The following is a 22,853-nucleotide window of genomic DNA, read 5'->3' as shown; positions in this document are numbered from 1 at the left end:
TTATCCAGAGCGACTTACAGGGGCAATTAGGGTTAAGTGCCTTGCTGAAGGGCACATCAACAGAGCCTTGTTGGCTCTGGGATTCAAACCAGCAAACTTCCAGTTACTGGCCCAACGCTCTAACCACTAGGCTTCTTGCAGCCCAGACATAGACATCTATGTTTCACAAATTTGAACATCAAAGTAGAGCTCAGTATAGCACATAACTGTACAGTACAGTCAAGTAGAGTATAATTCAGTACATTATACTACCAAGCAAAAAGGCAGTAACTGCTCATTTGGTCGAAAATGAATGAGTCATTTTTGCTACATTAAATAGATGCTTAATCATCTCGACAAGTCTCCTGCCTCTATTGTATTGTGTTTTGGAGAAAATGGGGGTCATGTTAGCAGTAACTGCATAAAGTTACTGTGAAACCAAGGTAAATAAAAAAACATTTTTCTCAGTTCCACGCTATGAGCAGTTACTGCCTTTTTGCTTGGTATAGTGTACTCAACTCTAGTGTGCTCTGTGCACCTTACTCTATTGAACTATACTCTACTCTGCTGTCCAAACTTGTGCAACATAGAAGCTTATGATTGCTTCAGATTTGGTCCGTTCCAAATCTGAACCAATCATTGACGTCTATGTTTAGGCCAAATGAAGACCGGTTCAGACGTCTGTGGACGTTGAAATCAAGGCCAGGCTGGAACGATAAAATGGCAACGTCCATGGATGTCTTGTGCTCAGTGGGTGAGGAGACCACCAGATGACAGAAAGAAAACAGATATGAGCTGAACATTACAGTATGCCAGTGGAAGGGAAGTCAGTAGCAGGTGACCCAACTGTGGTTTGTGACTACGATTTCCCCATTGTATCAGATTTTAATTGCAGAAATTCCATTATCAATTTTTCTGAAATTCTGTTACCAATTTGGTAACAGAATTTCAAGTGTTAATCACTTAATTCAAAATTAATATATATGTTAAAACACTAACTAACAGATAGGGTATACCTTTCATTATCCTCCCTAATGAGGGAAAGAAATGAGAAAATATCTAAAAGATGTGGGCAGGGGTCTTCACTTCAACATTGTGTATGTATGTATTTCTAATACAGTTTAAGACTTTCCGGTAGATGTTTTCTAATCTATTTGAAAATAAATCAAAGCCTTTGCTTATTCCTAATAGGAAATGTATATATGCCTTAAAGACCAGTAGCAAAAAAAGAAAAATAGATAAAAACCAAAATAAATAAAAAACTATGGGTCCTTAGGACACTTTCTATTTAGGTAAACTATCCCTTTAAGGGCCTTCAGCACCTACTATTAAAACAATTGTGTGACTGAAACAAAAAAAATAGGCTTCTGTGTCAAATCAGTTTCAGATTGACTGGTGGTGACAATGGCTCAGATCTGTGCTGGAACACAACAACACTCCTGCACCTAATACTCGTGGGAACACAGAGCCAAGTCAGCCCAGGTCATGCCTATCCATGTAGACACGCTGGCACCTGGTAGAGGGGAAATGAAGATGTAATCTGTGATCACTCTGCTTCCCCCTCTGCCATCCCCACATACACCATCCCCCATATGCCCTCCCAGGCATCTGCTTATGTCCCACTGATCAAAGCTAGCGCTAACCAACCGTGCTAACAGCTGGTGCTAGCCACGATACTGGGCTGTGACAGGTGGCTGTCTATGGTCGTCTGTCATCATGACCATCGATAAATATGGTCATGAGTAACACCCAAAATAGCTAAGTGACCCCCCCCCCCACCCCACCTAAAGCACATAGCCATAAAAGAGCTGTTATCGGACCGTTACAATTTCATAAATCAGGGCCCGTATCCACAGTAGGAGTGCTGATCTAAAAGGCTAAACTGATCTTAGATCAAAATTAATGTGATTATATGGACAGTTGGGTAGCTCACTCGGAGATGCCATGTGTGCGGATTCGAGCCCAAATCTCTAGGCCTAGAACAGGGGTTGACAAAAAGCGGCCCGCGGGCCAAAACCATCCAGTGTGAAATTTTTGGGGACCTCCGTAAGTTGTCAATTTATTCATTTTAGAAGAAAAAAAATTGGGGGGGGGGGGTTAAAAGCCCTAATATCATCAGGAATTCAACCCCCCCCCCCCCAAAAAATACAATTAAATGACATACAGTGCCTTCAGAACGTATTCATACCCCATCACATTGTCTGTTACAGCCTAAATTCAAACTTGATTTGATTTTCTCACGCACCTATACACAATACCCCATAATGACAACGTGAAAACATGGTTTAGACATTTTTGCAATTTTATTGAAAATGCAGAAATATATCAGTTACATAAAGTATTCCCACCAGTCAATTCATGTTATAATCCCCTTTGGTAGCAATTATAGCTGTCTTTCTGGGTAAGTCTAAGAGCTTTGCACACCTGGATTGTACAATATTTGCACATTATAATTTGTCAATTCTTTAAGCGCTGTGAAGTTGGTTGTTGATCATTGTTAGACAGCCATTTTCAAGTCTTGCCATATATTTTCAAGATGATTTAAGTCAAAAATGTAACTAGGCGACTGAGGAACATTCAACGTCATCTTGGTAAGCAACTCCAGTGCATATTTGGCCTTGTGTTTTAGGTTATTGTCCTGCTGAAAGGTAAATTCATCTCCCAGTGTCTGTTGGAAAGCAGACTGAACCAGGTTTCTCTCTAGGATTTTGCCTGTGCTTAGCTCCATTATGTTTATTTTTGTATCCTGAAAAACTCCCAAGTCCTTGCCGATGACAAGCATACCCATAACATGATGCAGCCACCACCATGCTTGAAAATATAAAGAGTAGTACTCAGTGATGTGTTGGATTTGCTCCAAACATAATGCTTTGTATTCAGGTCATGAAGCTCATTTCTTGCAGTTTTACTTTAGTGCCTCATTGCAAACAGGATGCATGTTTGAGTATTTTTTATTCTGTACAGACTTCCTTTTTGCTCTGTCAACTATGTTTGTTTTATGGAGTAACTACAATGTTGATCCATCCTCGGTTTTCTCTTATCACAGCCATTAAACTCTGTAACTGTTGTAAAGTCACCATTGGCCTCATGGTGAAATCCATGAGTGGTTTCCTTCCTCTCTGGCAATGAAGTTAGGAAGGACGCCTGTATCTTTGTAGTGACTGGGTGTATTGGTACACCATCCAATGTGTAATTATTAACGTCACCATGCTCAAAGGGATATTCAATGTCACATTTTTCACCAATAGGTGCACTTCTTTGTGAGGCATTGAAAAAAAACTCCCTGGTCTTTGTGGTTGAATATTTTTTAAATTCACTGCTCGACTGAGGAATTTGTATGTGTGTGGGGTACAGAGATGAGGTTGTTATTAAAAAAAGAATTGTTAAAAATCACCATTATTGCATAGAGAGTGAGTCCATGCAACTTATTACTCCCAAACGTATTTAGGCTTATCACAACAAAGGGGTTGAATACTTGACTGAAGATACTACAGCTTTCATTTGTAATTATACTGAACAAAAACAACAATTTCAATGATTATACCGACAGTTACAGTTCCGATAAACGGTCAGTCATTTGAAATAAATTCATTAGATTTCTATGGATTTCACATGACTGGGCATAAGCCCACCCATTGGGGAGCCAGGCCCAGCCACTCAGAATGAGTTTTTCCAAACAAAAGGGCTTTATTACAGACAGAAATACTCCTCAGTTTTATCAGCTGTCCAGGTGGCTGGTCTCAGATGATCCCGCAGGTGAAGAAGCCATATGTGGAGGTCCTGGGCTGGCATGGTCACACGTGGTCTGCGGTTGTGAGGCTGGTTGGACATACTGCCAAATTCTCTAAAACGACATTGGAGACAATTTCTCTACAATAAACTAACATTAAATTCTCTGGCAACAACTCTGGTGAGCATTCCTGCAGTCAGCATGCCAATTGCACACTCCCTCAACTTGAGACATCTGTGGCATTTGTGTTGTGTGACAAAACAGCACATTTTAGTGACCTTTTATTGTCCCCAGCACAAGGTGCACCTGTGTAATGATCATGCTGTTTAATCAGCTTCTTGATATTCCACACCAGTCAGGTGGATGGATTATCTTGGCAAAGGAGAAATGCTCAATAACAGGGATATAAATACATTTGTACACAAAATTAGAGAAATAAGCTTTTTGTGCATATGGTAAATTTCTGGGATCTTATTTCAGCTCATGAAACCAACACTTTACATGTTGCGTTTATATTTTTGTTCAGTATAATTGGAGAAAAATTCTAAAAACATAGTTACACTTTGACATTTTGGGTGTTGTGTGTAGGCCAGTGAGAATCTCAATTTAATCATGCTGTAACACAACAAAATGTGGCAAAAGCCAAGGGCTGTGAACACTTTCTGAAGGCACCGTATGTGATCGTGTCTCAATGGAATCAAAGCATGATTGTTATTGTCAAATACAATTTATTTTTGGGCTTAGTTGGGCTCAGTTTGCAGTGTACAAATTATTCTAATTATATTCGGCCCACCTGCCGCTCTGAATAAAAATGGTCTGCGGCTGAATCTAATCTAGTTACCTACCCCTGGCCTTAGCCTATTCCCATGGCATGTCCTAAATATTGGAGACTAGTCACTAACTGAATCAGGATCAGCTCTCCCTAGCTGTAAAGCATAATGAGCTGAACTTAAAAACAGGCCCCAAACCGAAAGTTAAGAGTATGGTGTTCAGTACCAACAACAAAGCATGAGTTACAGCCTTGTTGTAGTCCATGGTGTTGAACAAGCTTAGTTAGAAACCCACTGTATCTGAGCAGAGGGCGCCAGACACTTAAGCTAATGGTCGACTCTGAGGTAATTTAATTACTGGACAAAAGGCCTGCTCTTAAAAGAATAATCACTCTGGCCACACAGTGCGCTTCCATTCAGTTCCCATTTCCGTTGGTTCCCCCTTCGCCTCCATATAATTCCAGCTAATTAATGACCTATGGCGGCAACACAGTCTTAAACACTAAACCGATACCTATTATTCTGAACACATTCTAAAAACACCAGCCGAGATCGCAATAGGCTATTTACTACAATTTCACGCTTAATTCGAATTTCCAATCAATCATACTCGGCGGGAAATCCGCAAATGACAGTTTGTCATACATTACGGCCATCTCATAAGATCTGATAATAACAACAGGGGTGATTATCTTTTCTCCAGGCAGCTCATACATCCATCATACTCCGTGGCTATTCATCCTTGTTAGCCCCCCGAGCCAAAGTCTAGGCTAAGGGGTAATAGAGATTGGCTATCGCCAGTCAGAGGTAGACGCCTTGTGTCGTTCTGCTTCAATAGCGCTGGATTGCAAAATCAATGGAGTATGACAGGGAGGAGATCTAGGTTGCAGCTAGAAGAAAAAAAAAGTAGAAGTGATGTTTCCCCCCCCCCCCCCAACATTAGCTTTGCCCCGTTTCCTGGTGGATAATTAGGAGTGAGACACACATTCTCGCTCATGCCGCACATGTATTATTTGTTTACCGTAGTGCCAGGAGTGAATAAAAGTGTGTGATTAGTTGAGGAGGTGCGAGTTGAGAGAGGTACACTCAGTTTCTATTGAAGACCTGCATAGACATGTCAAGCGTATTGTATGAGGGACCCGTGTGCTAACTTTTCACAGCTGCAGCAACTAGAAATTTACAGGAGCCTGATCAACTAAATGCTTCATCAATGACTGTACAGAACTACCGTTTCAAACAAATGCATGACAAAAAGAAACACAGACCTACACAAACATCAGAATCTTGCAGCGTTTGTGAAGAATTGACAGGAAGTGAATGAGTTAAAGCAATTAAATTGTAAGTCTTCTTTTTAGGACAGATTACCGTAGCAGGGGGGATTTTCCTGGCTTGGAGACAACTGCAGCTTTGATGGCCCATGAAAGCTCTCATTCACGTCTAGCCTGGCAGCTGAGGTCTAGACATCTGAGAGAGTCAAGGCAGTTAACGAGAAACGACTTTTTTAATAAAAAATAAATAAAAAAATAACAAAATAATTCGGCTGGCGTGTACAGCCTAGCCCAAGCAAGTGCAGATATTTCTCTGGCGTCAGAGTTGCGGTGGCAACCGTGTAACCAAGCGCTCAGATGCCCCATTTCCACATGCCAATACAAATCTGGTATGTGGAAGTAGCCCATTTCTTGGTGGAAAGGTATCTTGTTAAGTGGCCTATTTTCCTCATGAGAGTTTACACAAGCCTCTGTCAGTGAAGCGAGACAAAACAAACAATCTGTTGTCAGCAGACAAAAGCATGCCCTTTTCAGTTAGAGAAGGGCATAAGGAAACACCTTTTCAGGCAGCTTTGAGGGAGGTTGTTGTTTGGGGTAAAAGGTCTTACGATGGTCCGATTCTAGCCTTATGACAGGGTAAAAAAAAAAGATAAAAAAAGTTACAGTAACATGTCTGGATATTATTTTTGGCGGTATCGCAATATTTTTTGCGCTAGTCGGCTGTACTAGCGGCAAAATACCAGTATTTTTCATCCTATAGCTTGTTCTCCATCTTCCTTTTAAAATGGTAAGACAATCTGTTGTCAGCACTTATTTCCATGACAGTTCAAAGCTCATTTTCTCATTGCTCTCGTGTCCCTCTGCTGCAGACATATAGTGAGCAATACATGTATAGAACATCGAATGGCAATAAAAATCACAGTATCGACATGCCTTCATATAAAATTGGGACACCAACAGAATTGCATCGCACCAGTTGAAGTTAACATACACCTTAGCCAAATACATTTAAACTCAGTTTTTCACAATTCCTGACATTTAATACTAGTAAAAATTCCCCGTCTTAGGTCAGTTAGGATCACCACTTTATTTTAAGAATGTGAAATGTCAGAATAATAGCTGTTTAAAGGCACAGTCAACTTAGTGTATGTAAACTTCTGACCCACTGGAATTGTGATAGTGAATTATAATTTAAATAATCTGTCTGTAAACAATTGTTGGAAAAATTACTTGTGTCATGCACAAAAGTAGATAAAACTATAGCAAACTATAGTTTTGGCAAGTCAGTTAACAAGACATTTGTGGAGTGGTTAAAAAAAATGAGTTAATGACTCCAACCTAAGTGTATGTAAACTTCCGACTTCACCTGTATCGTGACAATATCGTATTGTGAGGTCCCTGGCAATTCCCCGCCCAACTTAGTATCATTACGGGTATTCACAATGGAGAGCGTTCAACCTAGCTGGCCTTAAAATCTGTTAGAAAAGATGGAGACCATGCGCTCTTAAGATGAGCATCAATAGGAGTCCAGTCTGTTCTTTAGCCAACTCCACTTTGTGTTAGAAGACTTAGGCCTATCTAGTTCAGTTTCTCAACCTCCGGTCCGTGGGATGCTGCTGACCACATCCCCGAGACGGTTCTGCTAATTTAGTCAGCTCTAGTCTACATACAGTAAGCAGCACACCAAGGAAGAAAAAAAATCATAGCTTGCTGCCGGCACTTGACTCAATAGGGATAGCTTGCCAGTCCCTAGTACAATTTTTTAAAGGCTGAGAATGAGAAACAAGTTCATTGTTTCTTAACCACTGGTTAGGCTGTGGACCAACACTGGTCTCTAGGATACTAGTCCCTCGGATGGTTAGCGTAGCGGACAAGGATTTAGTCAGTTCTTAAGTGCTAGTTTTAGATTTAAGCAATCCTCCAAAAAAAGGAAGTACCATAGCATGCAAGCATGTCTAGAGTCTACAGTACATAAAGTATGGTACCAGGCTACTGTATCACTGCAAGCTTAACAGACACTTGTAAGGGTACAAATCAGTTGCCAGTATGCGCGTACATTGTCAGTTAAAAAAAAAAAAAAAAAATAAATAAATAAGCTTCCGTCACATCCATCCCCCCCCCCCCCCAAAGAAAACTGCCAGTTACACAAGAATATAGAGCAGTTTATACAGACGGCAGGCCATAGAGACTAATAATTCAATGCCTTGTTAATGGCCGCTCTGTGGGGTGGACAATTGATTTGACTGGATCTCTTGGCAGGACTTGTCATTGACTAAGCAGGGGAATATCTTCATTAACAGAGATTTGTCCATGTCCACCACCGATTAAGAGATGGTAAGGCAAACTGATCATGTGGGAAACCACACTGTCGTCCACTATCCAAATGTCAAAACTGTTTTTTAAACCCCAGAAAGACAGTTTATATAACAATGCAGATGTACAGTGCCGTGGAAAAATATTTGCACCCTTTCTGATTCTCTATTTTTACATTTTTACACTGAATGTTATCAGATCTTAAACCAAATATTAGATAAAATGGAACCTGAGTGAACATCTAACAAATAAAATAGGTATCAACATTAATATAAAAGAGGTCATACAACACCCAATGCCCGTGCAAAAAGAAAATTGCTCCTTACACTCAATAACTGGTTGTGCCACCTTTAGCTCCAATGTCTATAACCAAACACTTCCTGTAGTTGTTGATGACAGCCTACAGGGAGGTCAGTGACCTGGCAGTGTGGTGCCGGGACAACAACAACCTCTCCCTCAAAGTCAGAAAGACCAAGGAGCCAAATTGTGGACTACAGGAAACGGGGGGCGAGCATGCCCCCGTCCACGGGGCTGCAGTGGAGCGGGTTGAGAGCTATAAGTTCCTGTGTCCAAATCACTAAGGACCTTACTTTTTTTTTTTTTTAAAGGACACTCACAGTCGTGAAGGCGCAACAGCACCTCCTCCCCCTCAGGAAGTTGAAAAGGTTTGGCATGGGTCCACAAATCCTTAAAAAAGTTGCACCATTGAGAGCATCTTGATTGGCTGCTTGGTATGGCAACAGTACTGCCCTCAAATCGCATGGCGCAGAGGGTGGTGCGCACAGCCCAGTACATCACTGGGGACAAGCTCCCTGCCATCCAGGCCCTCTATATTGGGCGGTTTGAAATGAAGACCCGGAAAAGCCATAGTCTTTTCTCTGATCCACACAGCAAGCGGTACCAGGCTCCTGAACAGCTTCTATCCCCAAGCCATTTAACCACCTTCTTGCCGGGGATAAGCCTTTTAGATCTCCCGTGCCCATGGCGGCAAGTTTAGGAGTGGCAGTACGTGCACGTCTATTTGAATAAAGCCATTGAATATACACCATCACAATGAAATCCGTTACTACATTTGTTTTAGGCAGGTCCCAAGACACATAAAAGACTAATAAAAATGTATTCGAAAGACTCAAATGGCATATTGAGATTAATTATGTTACTGGTCTGTGCAGCCTATAGGGTACATGGCTGTGCTGTACACATGAACTCAATAGTTGTTTTGTTCATAAAAACCAGACAAGACACATTTAGCCTTCCCTGATCAGTCAACACACATACTGCATATTTTCTAGTAGGCCATATGAAATATAACATAATAAAATACAAAAGAAACATTTTCCCACACAACTTGCGTTAAGGCAACGTGTGGAACCACTGTCATACAAAAACCGTTCGTCTTGCCCTCACTCCGCTTTGTTAGGGAGAAGGCGTAGGGTCTTACATTGAGAGCATCTTCATCATGATACCGATTGAAAATAGCAAATGTGTATTTTCAAAAGGATGAATGTCCCGTGTTCATACTACACAACCTCGGCAGGCTTTTGGAGTTTCCGATACGCTACACGTGCCAAACGCATTCCAAGGAGGGTCGAGTGTCTGCAGGTTTTTTGCTCTTCCCTTGTACTTGATGAATTAAAGTCACTAATTAGTAAGGAACTCCCCACACCTGTTTGTCTAGGGCTTAACTGAAAAAAGAAAATGGAGAAAAACCCTGCAGACACTAGGCCCTCCCTGGAATGAATTTGACACCCCTGCTACACACGATCGAGCAAAAATAATAGGTCTACACTTGATTTAGGCTACATTATAGCATGTTAAAAACAGATCTGATCAGTGATAGATGAGCAAACAAATACATAACGTATACAACCACTTACTTGCCCAGATAGAGAATTAACCAGATATACAGATGGAGATTCAGTAAAACAAAAATCACATTGAGTAAGACAAGTCACAAGCTTTTTGTCAGGAGTAGTGGATCATTTCTCTTCACTCGCAGTCGTTTAGTAGGCCCAGCCAAGGCCCACTATCAGATTTTTTTTTGCTAGCATGTTATGATCAGTGCTAACAAATGAGCCAACGAGACATCATCATCATCGTCATCATCATCATGAGCAGCACTCACCTCAACGAACACTTTCACAGCCTCCATTTGGATATAAATCGATTTATCTAGACGAGTCCCCACGCTTGTCGCAAAGCAGCGCGAAAAGCTGCTGAAATAGTTGACCACACGCGGGTAAGCTATTGCTTCAAATGTATTATAAACAAGTTTCAGTAAGCAACAAATGATGCCTTCAAATTGCGTTAGCCTACTTTATAATATTTGTCATTCAGTGATATTTATTCACACAGTCATTCTTTATGGATCCATCCAGTTGTGGTTAAGAACACAGTGCATGTAGTAGCCAAGTTGAAGATAGTTACCATCCTAGGTTTAAAAATATATCCTACGCTGCCTAGCAACCATTAAGAGCTCAAGAGAGTAGTGCGCATAGATGCAAAGCAAGGTTCTATCCTATCCTGACACTTGTATGTATCAGCCTAATGCATTCGGAAAGTATTCAGACCCCTTGACTTTCCACATTTTGTTATGCTAAAGCCTTAAAAAAAAAAATGTTTTGAGTAAGTCCACAATCTACACACAATACCCCATAATGACAAAGCAAAAAAACAGGTTTTTATAAATATGTTTGCAAATTTATTGAAATATGACATTTACTGAGTAAAGGGTCTGAGTACTTATGTACTTTGTTAATCACCTTTGGGATCGTTTACAGCCTTGAGTATGACGCTACAAGCTTGGCACACCTGTATTTGGAGAGTTTCTCCCATTCTTCTCTGCAGATCCTCTCAAGCTCTGTCAGGTTGGATGGGGAGCATCATTGCACAGCTATTTTCAGGTCTCTCCAGAGATGTTTGATCGGGTTTAAGTCCGGGCTCTGGCTGGGCCACTCAGACATTCGGAGACTTGTCCCGAAGCCACTCCTGCGTTGTCTTGGCTGTGTGCTTAGAGTCGTCCTATTGGAAGGTGAACCTCCTCCCCAGTCTGAGGTCCTGAGTGCTCTACAGCAGGTTGTCATCAACGATCTCTGTACTTTGCTCTGTTTATCTATCCCTCAATCCTGACTAGCCTCCCAGTCCCTGCCACTGAAAAACATCCCCACACCATGCTTCACCGTAGGGATGGTGCCAGGTTTCCTCCAGATGTGACACTTGGCATTCGAACCAGAGAATCTTGTTTCTCATGGTCTGAGAGTCTTTAGGTGCCTTTTGGCAAAACTTCAAGCGGGCTGTCATGTGCCTTTTACTGAGGAGTGGCTTCCATCTGGCCACTCTACCATAAAGACCTAATTGGTGGAGTGTTGCAGAGATGGTTGTCCTTCTGGAAGGTTCTCCCATCTCCACAGAGGAACTCTAGAGCTCTGTCAGAGTGACCATTGGGTTCTTGGTCACCTCCCTGACCAAGGCCCTTCACCCCCAATTGCTCAGTTTGGAGATGGCTGCCCAGCCAGGAAGAGTCTTTGTGGTTCCATACTTTTTCCCTTTAAGAATGGAGGAAACTCTTCTTTGTACCCTTCCCCAGATCTGTGCAGCGACACAATCCTGTCTCGGAGATCTACAGACAATTCCATCGGCCCATTGTGCCATAAAGAAATTCTTTAACTCAGACATTTGTGGATTTTCAAGCATGAACTGCTTGTTTCAAGTCCTGCCACAACATCTCTAATTGGGTTTAGGTCTGGACTTTGACTAGGCCATTCCAAAACTTAAAAAAATTGGTTGCTTTTCAGTCATTCTGACAAATTTGCTTGTGTGTGTCGGCTCATTGCTGCAATACTCGGCTGCGCTTCAGCTCACGGACGGATGACCTGACATTCTTATTAGAATGATCTGCATACAGAGCAAAATTCAGGGATCCGTCAATGATGGCAAGTCCTCCAGATCCTGAGGCAGCAAAGCATCCCCAAAGCATCACCCTATCACCTAGGGAGGGTCATGAGTAAGAGTACTCAAAACCAACTTCAAAAACGTAATACATTTTTTTAAAAAGGGGCAATCAGTTGCTACATATTTGTTGGCTTATAAATTAAGGATATGTACCCATAGATTCTTGAAGAACATAATTTTTAAATGCCTCAAGCTTAGTTCAACTGTCGTACACCAACAGAACTCAAAATATAAGCTTGGTTTTACACCATGTTTGTAAACAACGTAAATGTAAGCAAACACTTTATAGCCTCAAAACATGGTTAAAACTTATTTTGATGTCATGGATAGTCAGTCCTTGCATCCATAGCTCAGTCTATGAATTTGAGAGGGTCCTTTCCAGCCCCATCCCTCAGTTTTTTACAGAACCAGGGAGGCAGCGTTGCCATTGTTTGCCGCTTTAACCAAATATATATATTTTTTTACAAAAACTGTAAAACTATTTGGTGGACTGTGCTTTGTGGCTGTCTGAACGGACAAGTGAAGTTGTCTTGAAGACGATGTTCATTTGCTTTGACTCTACCCTTCCATTTGTACATTTGCCGGGTACAACCAAGCTGAGCACCAAACCGGTCTTCTCCCCAAATTCCCTTTCCCCTCAGTGTCTCGTTCACTCAATTGCATTCCGACCGCTCCCTCCACACAAGTCAATTTTCTGCTTAAGCTACTTTGCAAACTGCCATTTAGAATTGTTTAGCCTACACTATAACCCACTAAACAGACCGGTTCCACACTGGAAATATTGAATAACATTATTTTATAACTAAGTGTATTTTCATCAGAATCATTAAGCATATGCCTACCCACCAGATGTCGTGGCCGTAATTCATCAACATGCAGTGCTCAATGTGGAATGTCTGTCTATTGAAAAGAAACAGATTTTGGTTTGTAACCCTGAAAAACATTGTCTTTCAACTCACCAAATTGAGCCACGTTTCAAAATTATCACTCTGAGAATAACGGTTCCAGGCACGTGTGCATTCGCACTGGCAACTTTTTTCCTTTGTAAAAAATATTCTGTTATGTTTTTTTACTATAAAATAGGTGTGTCTTGACTGTGATAAGTGCTCGTCTACTAAATTAACAAAACACGGCTATGCCATTGCACAGACGTAGGCTTCTACAAGAAAGCGCAACGGCTGAGATTACTGCCTTTTTGAAGATTGTGTTCCACCATATAATATAAGGGTTACAATAAATTAATCTTAAAATGAAACTTGCTTTTTTATTCACTGAATATACTGTATATTGGGCAATTCAGCAATTAGGATCTGTTATCTGTAATAGTTATGATAAAGTAGGCATTGTTGTGATCTCTTGCCTAGTTAAAATAAACACAACATGTAAAGTGTAGCTGAGCTGAAAGATCCCAGAATTGTTTTCATAGGCACAGTTTATTTCTCTCAAAGTTGTGCCCAATTTTCTTTTTTACATCCCTGTTAGTGAGCATTTCTCCTTTGCCAAGATAATCCATCCACCTGACAGGTGTGGCATATCAAGGATTTGATTAAACAACATGATCATTACACAGGTGCACCTTGTGTTGGGGACAAAACTGCCACTCTAAAATGTGCAGTTGTCACACAACACAATGCCACAGATGTCTCAAGTTGAGGGAATGTGCAATTGGCATGCTGACTGAGGAATGTCCACCAGAGCGGTTGCCAGATAATTTAATGTTCGTTTATTGTAGAGAAAGTGTCTCCAACGTCATTTTAGAGAATTTGACAGTACGTCCAACTGGCCTCACAACCACAGACCACGCCAGCCCAGGAGCTCCACATCCTGAAGGGATGGTGAAAGACTAGCCATCCAGACAGCTGATGAAACTGTGAGTTTGCACAACTGAAGAATTTCTGCACAAACTGTCTCAGGAAAGCTCATCTGCGTGCTCGTCATCCTCACCAGGGTCTTCACCGGACTACAGCTCAGCGTCGTAACTGACTTCAGTGGGAAAACGCTCACCTTAGATCGCCACTGGCACGGTGGAGAAGTGAGCACGTCACGGATGAATCCCGGTTTCAACTGTACCGGGCAGATGGCAGACAGCGTGTATGGCGTTGTGTGGGTGAGCAGTTTTCTGATGTCGACGTTGTCAGAGTGCCCCGTGGTGGCGGTGGGGTTATGTCATGCCATTCAACCGCCACCATCACCTCATGTTTCAGCATGTTAATGCACGGCCCCATGTCACAAGGATCTGTACACAATTCCTGGAAGCTGAAAATGTCCCAGTTCTTCCATGGCCTGCATACTCAGACATGCCAACCATTGAGCATTTTTGGGATGTTCTGGATCGACGTGTACGACAGCATGCTCCAGTTCCCGCCAATATCCAGCAACTTCGCACAACCATTGAAGAGGAGTGGGACAACATTCCATAGGCCACTATCAATAGCCTGATCAACTCTATGCAAAAGAGATGTTTTGTGCTGCATGAGGCAAAATGGTGGTTATACCAGATACTGACTGTTTTTCTGAGCCATGCCCGTAACTTTTTTTGAAGGCATCTGTTGCCAGATGCATATCTGTATTCACAGTCATGTGAAATCCATAGATTAGGGCCTAATACATGTATTTAAAAATTGACTGATTTCCTTATATGAACTGTAACTCAGTAAAATCTTTGAACAATTGTTGCAAGTTGCATATTAGTTGTTCAGTGTAGATAAACGCACACACTTTTTCCAGCACAGGCCTTGTGTTCTAAATTATAAAAATGTTTCTCCCTTTTGGGTACTTGCAAAAATATAATAAATCATGCGAGTACTCAAACAGTCAAAAAATGTCAAATGCCCATCCTTATTACCATCACAATGCTTGACCGGCGTTCTTACTGTGGAATTCAGTGTTTGGTTTTTCACCGGGATCCACGTCGTCCAAAAAGTGGACTCAAGTTTGCCGAAAGGTGCCTAGGGGAACATGGATTATCGTAAAGACTCCTGGAAGAATGTTCTATGGCCAGATGATTCAAAGAAACTTTTTGGACGACATGGTTCCCATTATGTCTGGCAAAAATAAAAATAAAATAAAAAAAAACACTGCATTCCACAGTAAGAACCTCATACCAATCGTCAAGCATAGTGGTGGTTTTGGTTAAACCAGACTGAACACTGCACACTATTGTGAAGTGAAACAATGACAAGCGTCCCATTTAGTCTGGTTTAACCAGGCTACATGAACAACGGCAGTAGCTAATGAATTGACAGAAATCATTCGTCAACATCGAGTGTTCCAAATGGCCTTTCTATGACACACCACTTCTGTGGTAAGAAGCTGTCCCTAGGCAGTTTCGTCAGTGACACACAGTGTACCAGACTGCCAGCACTCACAGTGCACTGCTGAGGAGAAAGTCTGCCAGAGCAGTAGAGAAACTCAGTTCCCCCTAGAGCTGAAAGTAGGATTCAGTTGCATTTCATTTCCACCTTCTATAAAGCAAGGCAGGAGGAGCGCAGTGGAACAGTTCTGCCAGACTGCCTTATCCCTCTATTCTCTGATAAAATTGGTTGTAAAATGCTGCAGGCATGTGTCTCTCCCCTCTTTTGTTAAGGCTTATGATGGGTGCTACCAGGGGTTTAACTATTTTTGTGTTGAGATGAAAATGTAATTCCTCCCTCCCCTTTTGATACAACTGTAAGCTCTGAAGCGGGAGATAGAAGTCTGAAATTGGGGGAGACCTATCCAAAGGCTGTTTGGCCAGAGGGGATTATAATCTTGCACTGTGGTAGCATCCCAGACTGCAGATTTAAAAAATAAAGAAATAAAATAACATTTAAAAAATTAAAATAATAAAAAATAAAATAAGAGGCCATTTATGGTTATTGACTAGCAAAGGAAGGTCTCCGCTGAAAAGTAATACGATTATCCGTTATGACAGTGCCGGTCTACAGAAGCTCTTGTTTCAGCTGGGTCTCTCATAGGGATGTTGAGCAGTGTTATAAAACGGGATAGTCACTCGCCTCGAATAAAACGACACCTCCCCCCCCCCCATGCTTAACCACACCGACCCCGGATCGCTCGTCAAACCTCTTGGAAACCGACAAGGGAACAACATGCGCGCGAGGAGAGCCGTCTCAACTACACTCCGTGTTGCGAAACAGTTCACAGCACCGTGATTAGCCTGTCAGTCATCTTGTCGCAACTGTGCACAAAATGTAGCGCAGAACTTCACGGGAAGACATTCTTCTTTAAAGTGGAAGCCAATGTCCATAAATACACCAAATCAGGGCCCTAACTGCTCGAGATTAGGGCCATTAGCACTCTGCCCACACCAAATCCATTCCTGAGACCTGCATTTCCACAAATCGGATCCAATCCATTAGGCACTCAAATGGCATGTTTCAGAGTGGTGAGGGTGAGACACTTAGAGATGTACAGTAGCCACTCTGTAGTGAATGCCAGCCAATTAACATGACTCAGGCCTTTCTATAACCCCGGGAGGCTAAAAACAGCTCCACGGTGTCAAAAGGAGTTCAAAGGGAGTCGGAGTGCGCTGGATAATGGCGACAAAGAGAGAGAGAGCGAGCGAGCAGAGTTGAACTTGGAGAGGAGTCAAGTTGGCCACTCCTCAATTAACCTACTAACGAGGCTAAATGAAATGATACAACCAGGCCTCGACCAAGAGCCATACATTTGCATACACAGCTCTGGCCTAGACTATACAGAAAGGCTGTCTTTTCAGACTCCTGATACTTGTGTAATTGATTGTTGACGCCAATGAATGAGTTGGTGTTAGAGTAACAGTTTGTGTTACGCAACCTCACTTCAGTTAGGACTTTTCCCCTCAGGTACAACGTGATAAAAACAATTCAATCAAGCTCTAACCAACCAGCCACACTCATTGGCTATAACATTACTCGGTGACTAAGTTAGCTCATTGCTCCTCAGGGAACATATGGGGACCATAGTGGAGACTGGTGTGGGCGTTAAACTTAGATACATAGCCTAGTTAGTGACATGGGCCATGAGGTGACAGGTTTATAAACAGCGTTTCTATTTACGAGGCTCTTAGCAAGCATAGCATGACTCCCCTCTTAAGTTACGGCCAATGGGGAAAGCATCCAGTCAGTGCCCCTCGCGCTAACGCTAAAGCGCTTTACGTTTCTACAAAATATCTATGCCATCCTTAAATGGCATAAGAGGATGCTAAGAATATATATGTCACCAGATAACACAGGTGATGCGAACACAGATGACGCTAGCTACAGGGTAAGCAGATCGTTAAAGGCAGAGATACCAATATGCCTGGAAGAAAATCTAAATAATAGGAAAAGTGATTAAAACTCTGAGTATAGTAACAAGATATGAATGACACAGGGAGCAAAAAGCAGATAAGAAAATAAGTTGTGAATGGGTAATATTTGAGTGTGCAATAAAATGGGCCATATAAATATACAAAACTTGCTTTCTCAATGTAGACGGAAGAAATGCAGCAGAACCTGGTTAGACAGCCAGGGGTGTCCATCATGTCACCCTGCCTCAAACCTCAGAACTATTTGACTATGCAACACATAGTTCACTGCTCCAGTGTACAGAGACGTTTGATCTGTGGACGGAACAATCAGACGTATTGTAAAGTCAACAAATTATTGGAGTGCGCAGTAATGCTGGCCTTCTAGGCAGAGTTCCTCTGTTCAGTGTCTGTGTTCTTTTGCCCATCTTAATCTCTTCTTTTTATTGGCCAGTCTGAGATATGGCTTTTTCTTTGCAACTCTGCCTAGAAGGACAGCGTTCCAGAGTCGCCTCGTCACTGTTGACGTGAGCAACGCCGTCAAGACAAAAGGGTGGCCATTTGAAGAATCTCAAATATAATTTGATTTGTTTAACACTTTTGGTAAATACATGATCCCATGTGTTATGTCATAGTTTTGATGTCTTCCCTATTATTCTACAATGTAGAAAATAATAAAAATAAAGAAAACCCTTGTAGGTGTTCTCTGTCAGAGTGACCATTGGGTTCTTTGTCACCTCCCTGACCAAGGCACTTCTCCCCCGATTGCTCAGTTTGGTCTGGCGGCCAACTCTAGGAAGAGTCTTGGTGGTTCCAAACTTCTCCCATTTAACAATGATGGAGACCTTCAATGTTGCAGAAATTCTTTGGTACCCTTCCCCAGATCTCTACTGACAATTGCGTCGACCTCATGCCTTGGTTTTAGCTCTGACATGCACTGTCAACTGTGGGACCTTATATAGACAGACAGGTGTGTGCCTTGCCAAATCATAACCAATCAATTGAATTTACCAAAGGTGGAGTCAAATCAAGTTGTAGAAACATCAAGGATGATTAATGGAAACAGGATGCACCTGAGCTCAATTTTGAGTCTCATAGCAAAGGGTCTGAATACTTATGTAAATAAGGCATTTCTAAAAACCTGTTTTCACTTTGTCATTATGGGGTATTGTCTGTAGATTGATGAGGATTTTTATTTAGTTAATCCATTTTAGAATAAGGCTGTAACATAACAAAATGTGGAAAAAGTCAAGGGGTCTGAATTCTTTCCGAATGCACTGTATGTTATGACTACATTGTGACATTTTTGTTTGTTTTGGACTTAAGCTGTTTGGGTTTAGGCTGTTTGGGCACACACAATTTTTCCCTCGAGGCAAGCCGAAGTCGGTAGCCGAAGCCCCCTCGTCGCCGATTGGTCAACAGTAGGGTTTGATCAATGAAGTGCCTGTCGTTATTCAATGAGAGACGAGAGGCTCGGACTCGGGGGAATGGAAATGGAGTCCCAGGAGATGGCGGAAACAAGATGGTGGTTAGGAGTATTTGCAGTATTATGATGAGGAGACGTGTACTTGGAAAACTGAGGGAAATGGAGAGGGTGAGAAGGTCTGAGAGAGAGAGGGAAGAGGGTGAGCTTGAGTCAGGTAAGAATGGTGGAAAAAAGGGAGATGGTTTGTTAAAGAAGGGAAGAAAGTGTAAGCAGAGGGTGCTGAAGACAGGAGAAGAAATGGAAGTGAATGAGGGTGAAGTATCGGAGGTGGTAGGTGTGGTGAAATTATCAGAGACTGAGGCTTGCACCGAGGGTCAGGATAAAGATGAGTCTGACAGTAGGAGTGAAGTTTATGGAAAAAGTGTACTCTTGCCTGATCCATTTGTGGTTTCACGTCGGTGAAGGTAAACAGAATGGGTCTAGTGATAATTGTTTGTGTTTCTGCTGGTCAGAGGGAGAAGGTGCTCGGAGTAAAACAAATGGGCGCAAGACAAGTGAATTGTTTCGCTCTCAAGAAAAGGGTGCCAATGAAAGGAGTGATACCTGGGGTCGCAGTACATATAAAAGTTGACCAGCTGAACTGAAAGATTCCCGGTGTATGTGATGCGACGCAGAAAGGTGGCGAGAGTGGGGAAACAGAAGTCGTTGTCTGTTCTTTTGAGTTATAAATTGAGTCTTTACCCGCCAAAGTGAAGCTAGGATATATACAGTTGAAGTCAGAAGTTTACATAAACGAGTTAAATGACTCCAACCTAAGTGTTTCAGCCACTCCACAAATTTCTTGTTACAAACTATAGTTTTGGCAAGTCAGTTAGGACTTCTACTTTGTGCATGACACAAGTCATTTTTTCAACAATTGTTTACAGACAGATTATTTCACTATCACAATTCCAGTGGGTCAGAAGTTTACATTCACTAAGTTGACTGTGCCTTTAAACAGCTTGGAAAATTCCAGAAAATGTCATGGTTTTAGATGCATCTGATAAATGATGTCAATTAGCCTGAGTCAATTGCAGGTGTACCTGTGGATGCATTTCAAGGCCTACCTTCAAACGCAGTGCCTCTTTGCTTGACATCATGGGAAAAATCAAAAGCAAGCAGCCAAGACCTCAGAAAAGAAATTGTACACCTCCACAAGTCTGGTTCATCCTTGGGAGCAATTTCCAAATGCCTGAAGGTAGTACGTTCATCTGTACAAACAATAGTACGCAAGTATAAACACCATGGGACCACGCAGCCGTCATTCCTCTCAGGAAGGAGACGCATTCTGTCTCCTAGAGATGAACGTATTTTGGTGAAAAAGTGCAAATCAATCCCAGAACAACAGCAAAGGTCTTGTGAAGATGCTAGAGGAAACAGGTACAAACGTATCTATATCCACAGTAAAACGAGTCCTATATCAACATAACCTGAAAGGCCGCTCAGAAAGGAGAAGCCAATGCTCCAAAACCGTCATAAAAAGCCAGACTACAGTTTGCAACTGCACATAGAGACAAAGATGGTACTTTTTGGAGAAATGTCCTCTGGTCTGATGAAACAAAAATAGAACTGTTTGGCCATAATGACCATCGTTACGTTTAGAGGAAAAAGGGGGAGGCTTGCAAGCCGAAGAACACCATCCCAACCGTGAAGCACGGGAGTGGCAGTATCATGTTGTGGGGGTGCTTTGCTGGTGCACTTCACAAAATAGATGGCATCATGAGGGAGGAAAATGATGTGGATATATTGAAGCAACAGCTCAAGACATCAGTCAGGAAGTTAAAGCTTGGTCGCAAATGGGTCTTCCAAATGGACAATGACCCCAAGCATACTTCCAGAGTTGTGGCAAAATGGCTTAAGGACAACAAAGTCAAGGTATTGGAGTGGCCATCACAAAGCCCAACTTTGTGGGCATTATTGAAAAAGTGTGTGCGAGCAAGGAGGCCTACAAACCTGACTCCGATACACCAGCTCTGTCAGGAGGAATGGGTCAAAATTCACCCAACTTATTGTGGGAAGCTTGTGGAAGGCTACCCGATATGTTTGACCCAAGTTAAAAAAATTTAAAGGCAATGCTACCAAATACTATTTGACTGTATGTAAACTTCTGACCCACTGGAAATGTGATGAAAGAAATAAAAACACTTATTATTCTGACATTTCACATTGTTAAAATAAAGGTGGTCCTAACTGACCTAAAAAATGAATTTTTACTAGGATTAAATGTCAGGAATTGTGAAACTGAGTTTAAATGTATTTGTTGAACGTGTATGTAAACTACAGACTTCAACTGTATACACACACACACACACACACACACACACACACACACACACACACACACCATTGAGGTACGTTTTCCTGAGGTACGTATCGCAAGGCTTCCCGGTGTCTTAATGTAACCTAGCCCTTGATCGTGACTCATTTCAATTACATATAAGAGTCATTGGACGAAGGCGTCTTCTGTAGTTTAAGAGCCGCGATGCTTGATATGAACATAAACACACATCGCTTGTGGTACGGTTTTAGAACCATAAGGACCTTATCTTTCATATCAGCGAGAAATAATTTTCTAATCAAAAGGTTTAATAGATACACACCTTTATAGGGTTAGGGTTGCCACATGACCATATTTCCATGTTACAGCGCTTGTTTACGTGACAAACAGATGGAAGACTGAATGGACTACCTGTACTAATTACCTGTCTGTTAACAAGACAGACATCACAAATGCATTGTCACTGAAAAATACTGTCAGCTGCAACTGTTAAAAAGTGTACAGTAAGTGTGTATTTTAAATTTGTTTAATGATTTTGATATTAAAGTAGAGGGCTATATGTTTCTAGAACCGTATAGCAATTGAGAATCAGTTCACACTTCAAATGGAGTATTTGGCCGTTTTGGCTTCCAGAGCCAATTCACCATTTAAACAGAATATGTAAGGTCCTTGGACTAAGGAGTAACCTTAGGCTCTTTTAGTCCAATATTGGGCTAAATGTAACCATGACTGCGGCCAGACATCAGTGCAGTTTAGTGTAAACAGCGTAAGTGTATGTTTGTGTTTTTGCCAGAAGACACCAATCTCTCTCACACACACACACACACACACACACACACACACACACACACACACACACACGGGTTTGCCCTCAAAATGCCAGTTTGTCTTTTCACACAGACAGAACTGTCACAAGATAACCCTAAATTGACAACCATGCTGACAAAGGCTAAGCAATGATTCAACCCCTATTGGATGTCAGACTCATTTTCCTTGTTGTATTACCTGCATCATGATTAACATGGACAGTTGGAACGCAGTCTTACCTAGCTTCACCCGAGACTCCTCCAGCTTCTGGATTTGGTTCTCCAAGAAGAACATGGCCACTGCGAATGCCAAAAGCGCCAGAAGCTGAAACTTTGGCGGCATCATGATCCTTAGAAGCCCCATCAAACAATCCAGTGAGAACAGGTCATTCCTTGTTTAGAAAATACAACATAAAAGGAAGTGGAACGTTGTCAATAACAGCCCGAATTTGTCTGTGTGTATGGCCCTGTGCATTTGAATTGTTTTTGTCCAGTGTTTACATCCCTGGTTGTTCAGTAGGGAACACACTCAGTTCCAAATTATTTGTTTCATAGGATAATGTACTCTCATAAAAGAGAACTGCATGAAACCTCAACACCGTCTTGACGTTGAGATGCCCACCCCTCACAAGTGTGTCAACAGAAACGGCCTTGTGTTCCTCGGTGTCTGCGATTCTTCCTCTCTAGCGCTGTGTCCCGTTCAGTTCACTCCGCACGCCTATCTTCGTCGGATGATTTATATTAGTTACAAAATCTCTATTGGTGGAACCAACAGTCCACTAAATTAGATAGGCTTTTCATTGGTCAACAGTCAAGTCTGTTGTAACGGGATTGGACACATTTTAAACAGTTCTTGAATTTGGCAACAGGGGGCGGTGTCCACGTGCGAATGGAATGTAACTGTGTCTGATCAAAGAAGAAATGTCAAAGGTGCCTTTCTGTTAGCCATATGAAAAGAGGAAGATAAATGACAAATTACAACTTTTAGACGGGTAATGATAAACAATCAGATATTATTATTGCGAAT

General features: G+C 41.9%; 1 protein-coding gene across 2 annotated transcripts in view; it reads right to left on the bottom strand.

The window, feature by feature from the left end:
• hs2st (Heparan sulfate 2-O-sulfotransferase 1) overlaps window positions 1-22,550 on the bottom strand; it is a 29,644-nt gene extending 7,094 nt beyond the window's left edge. Inside the window, exons 1-2 of one of the 2 annotated variants that reach the window (XM_045693651.2) lie at window positions 22,418-22,550; window positions 22,067-22,218 (exon numbers count right to left, since the gene is read on the bottom strand). In XM_045693651.2, the coding sequence (XP_045549607.1) occupies window positions 22,067-22,190 (124 nt within the window). In that variant the 5' untranslated portion in view covers window positions 22,191-22,218; window positions 22,418-22,550. Of the gene's footprint in view, window positions 1-22,066 lie in introns of both variants that reach the window. The other variant, NM_001173728.1, reaches the window with a different exon arrangement.
• Between the last annotated feature and the right edge of the window lie 303 nt (window positions 22,551-22,853).

The sequence above is a fragment of the Salmo salar genome, chromosome 14 (assembly GCF_965601325.2).
Source record: "Salmo salar chromosome 14, fSalSal1, whole genome shotgun sequence".
NCBI lineage: Eukaryota > Metazoa > Chordata > Actinopteri > Salmoniformes > Salmonidae > Salmo > Salmo salar.
Note: the sequence above shows the minus strand (reverse complement) of the source record. Positions and strands in the feature narration are given on the sequence as shown.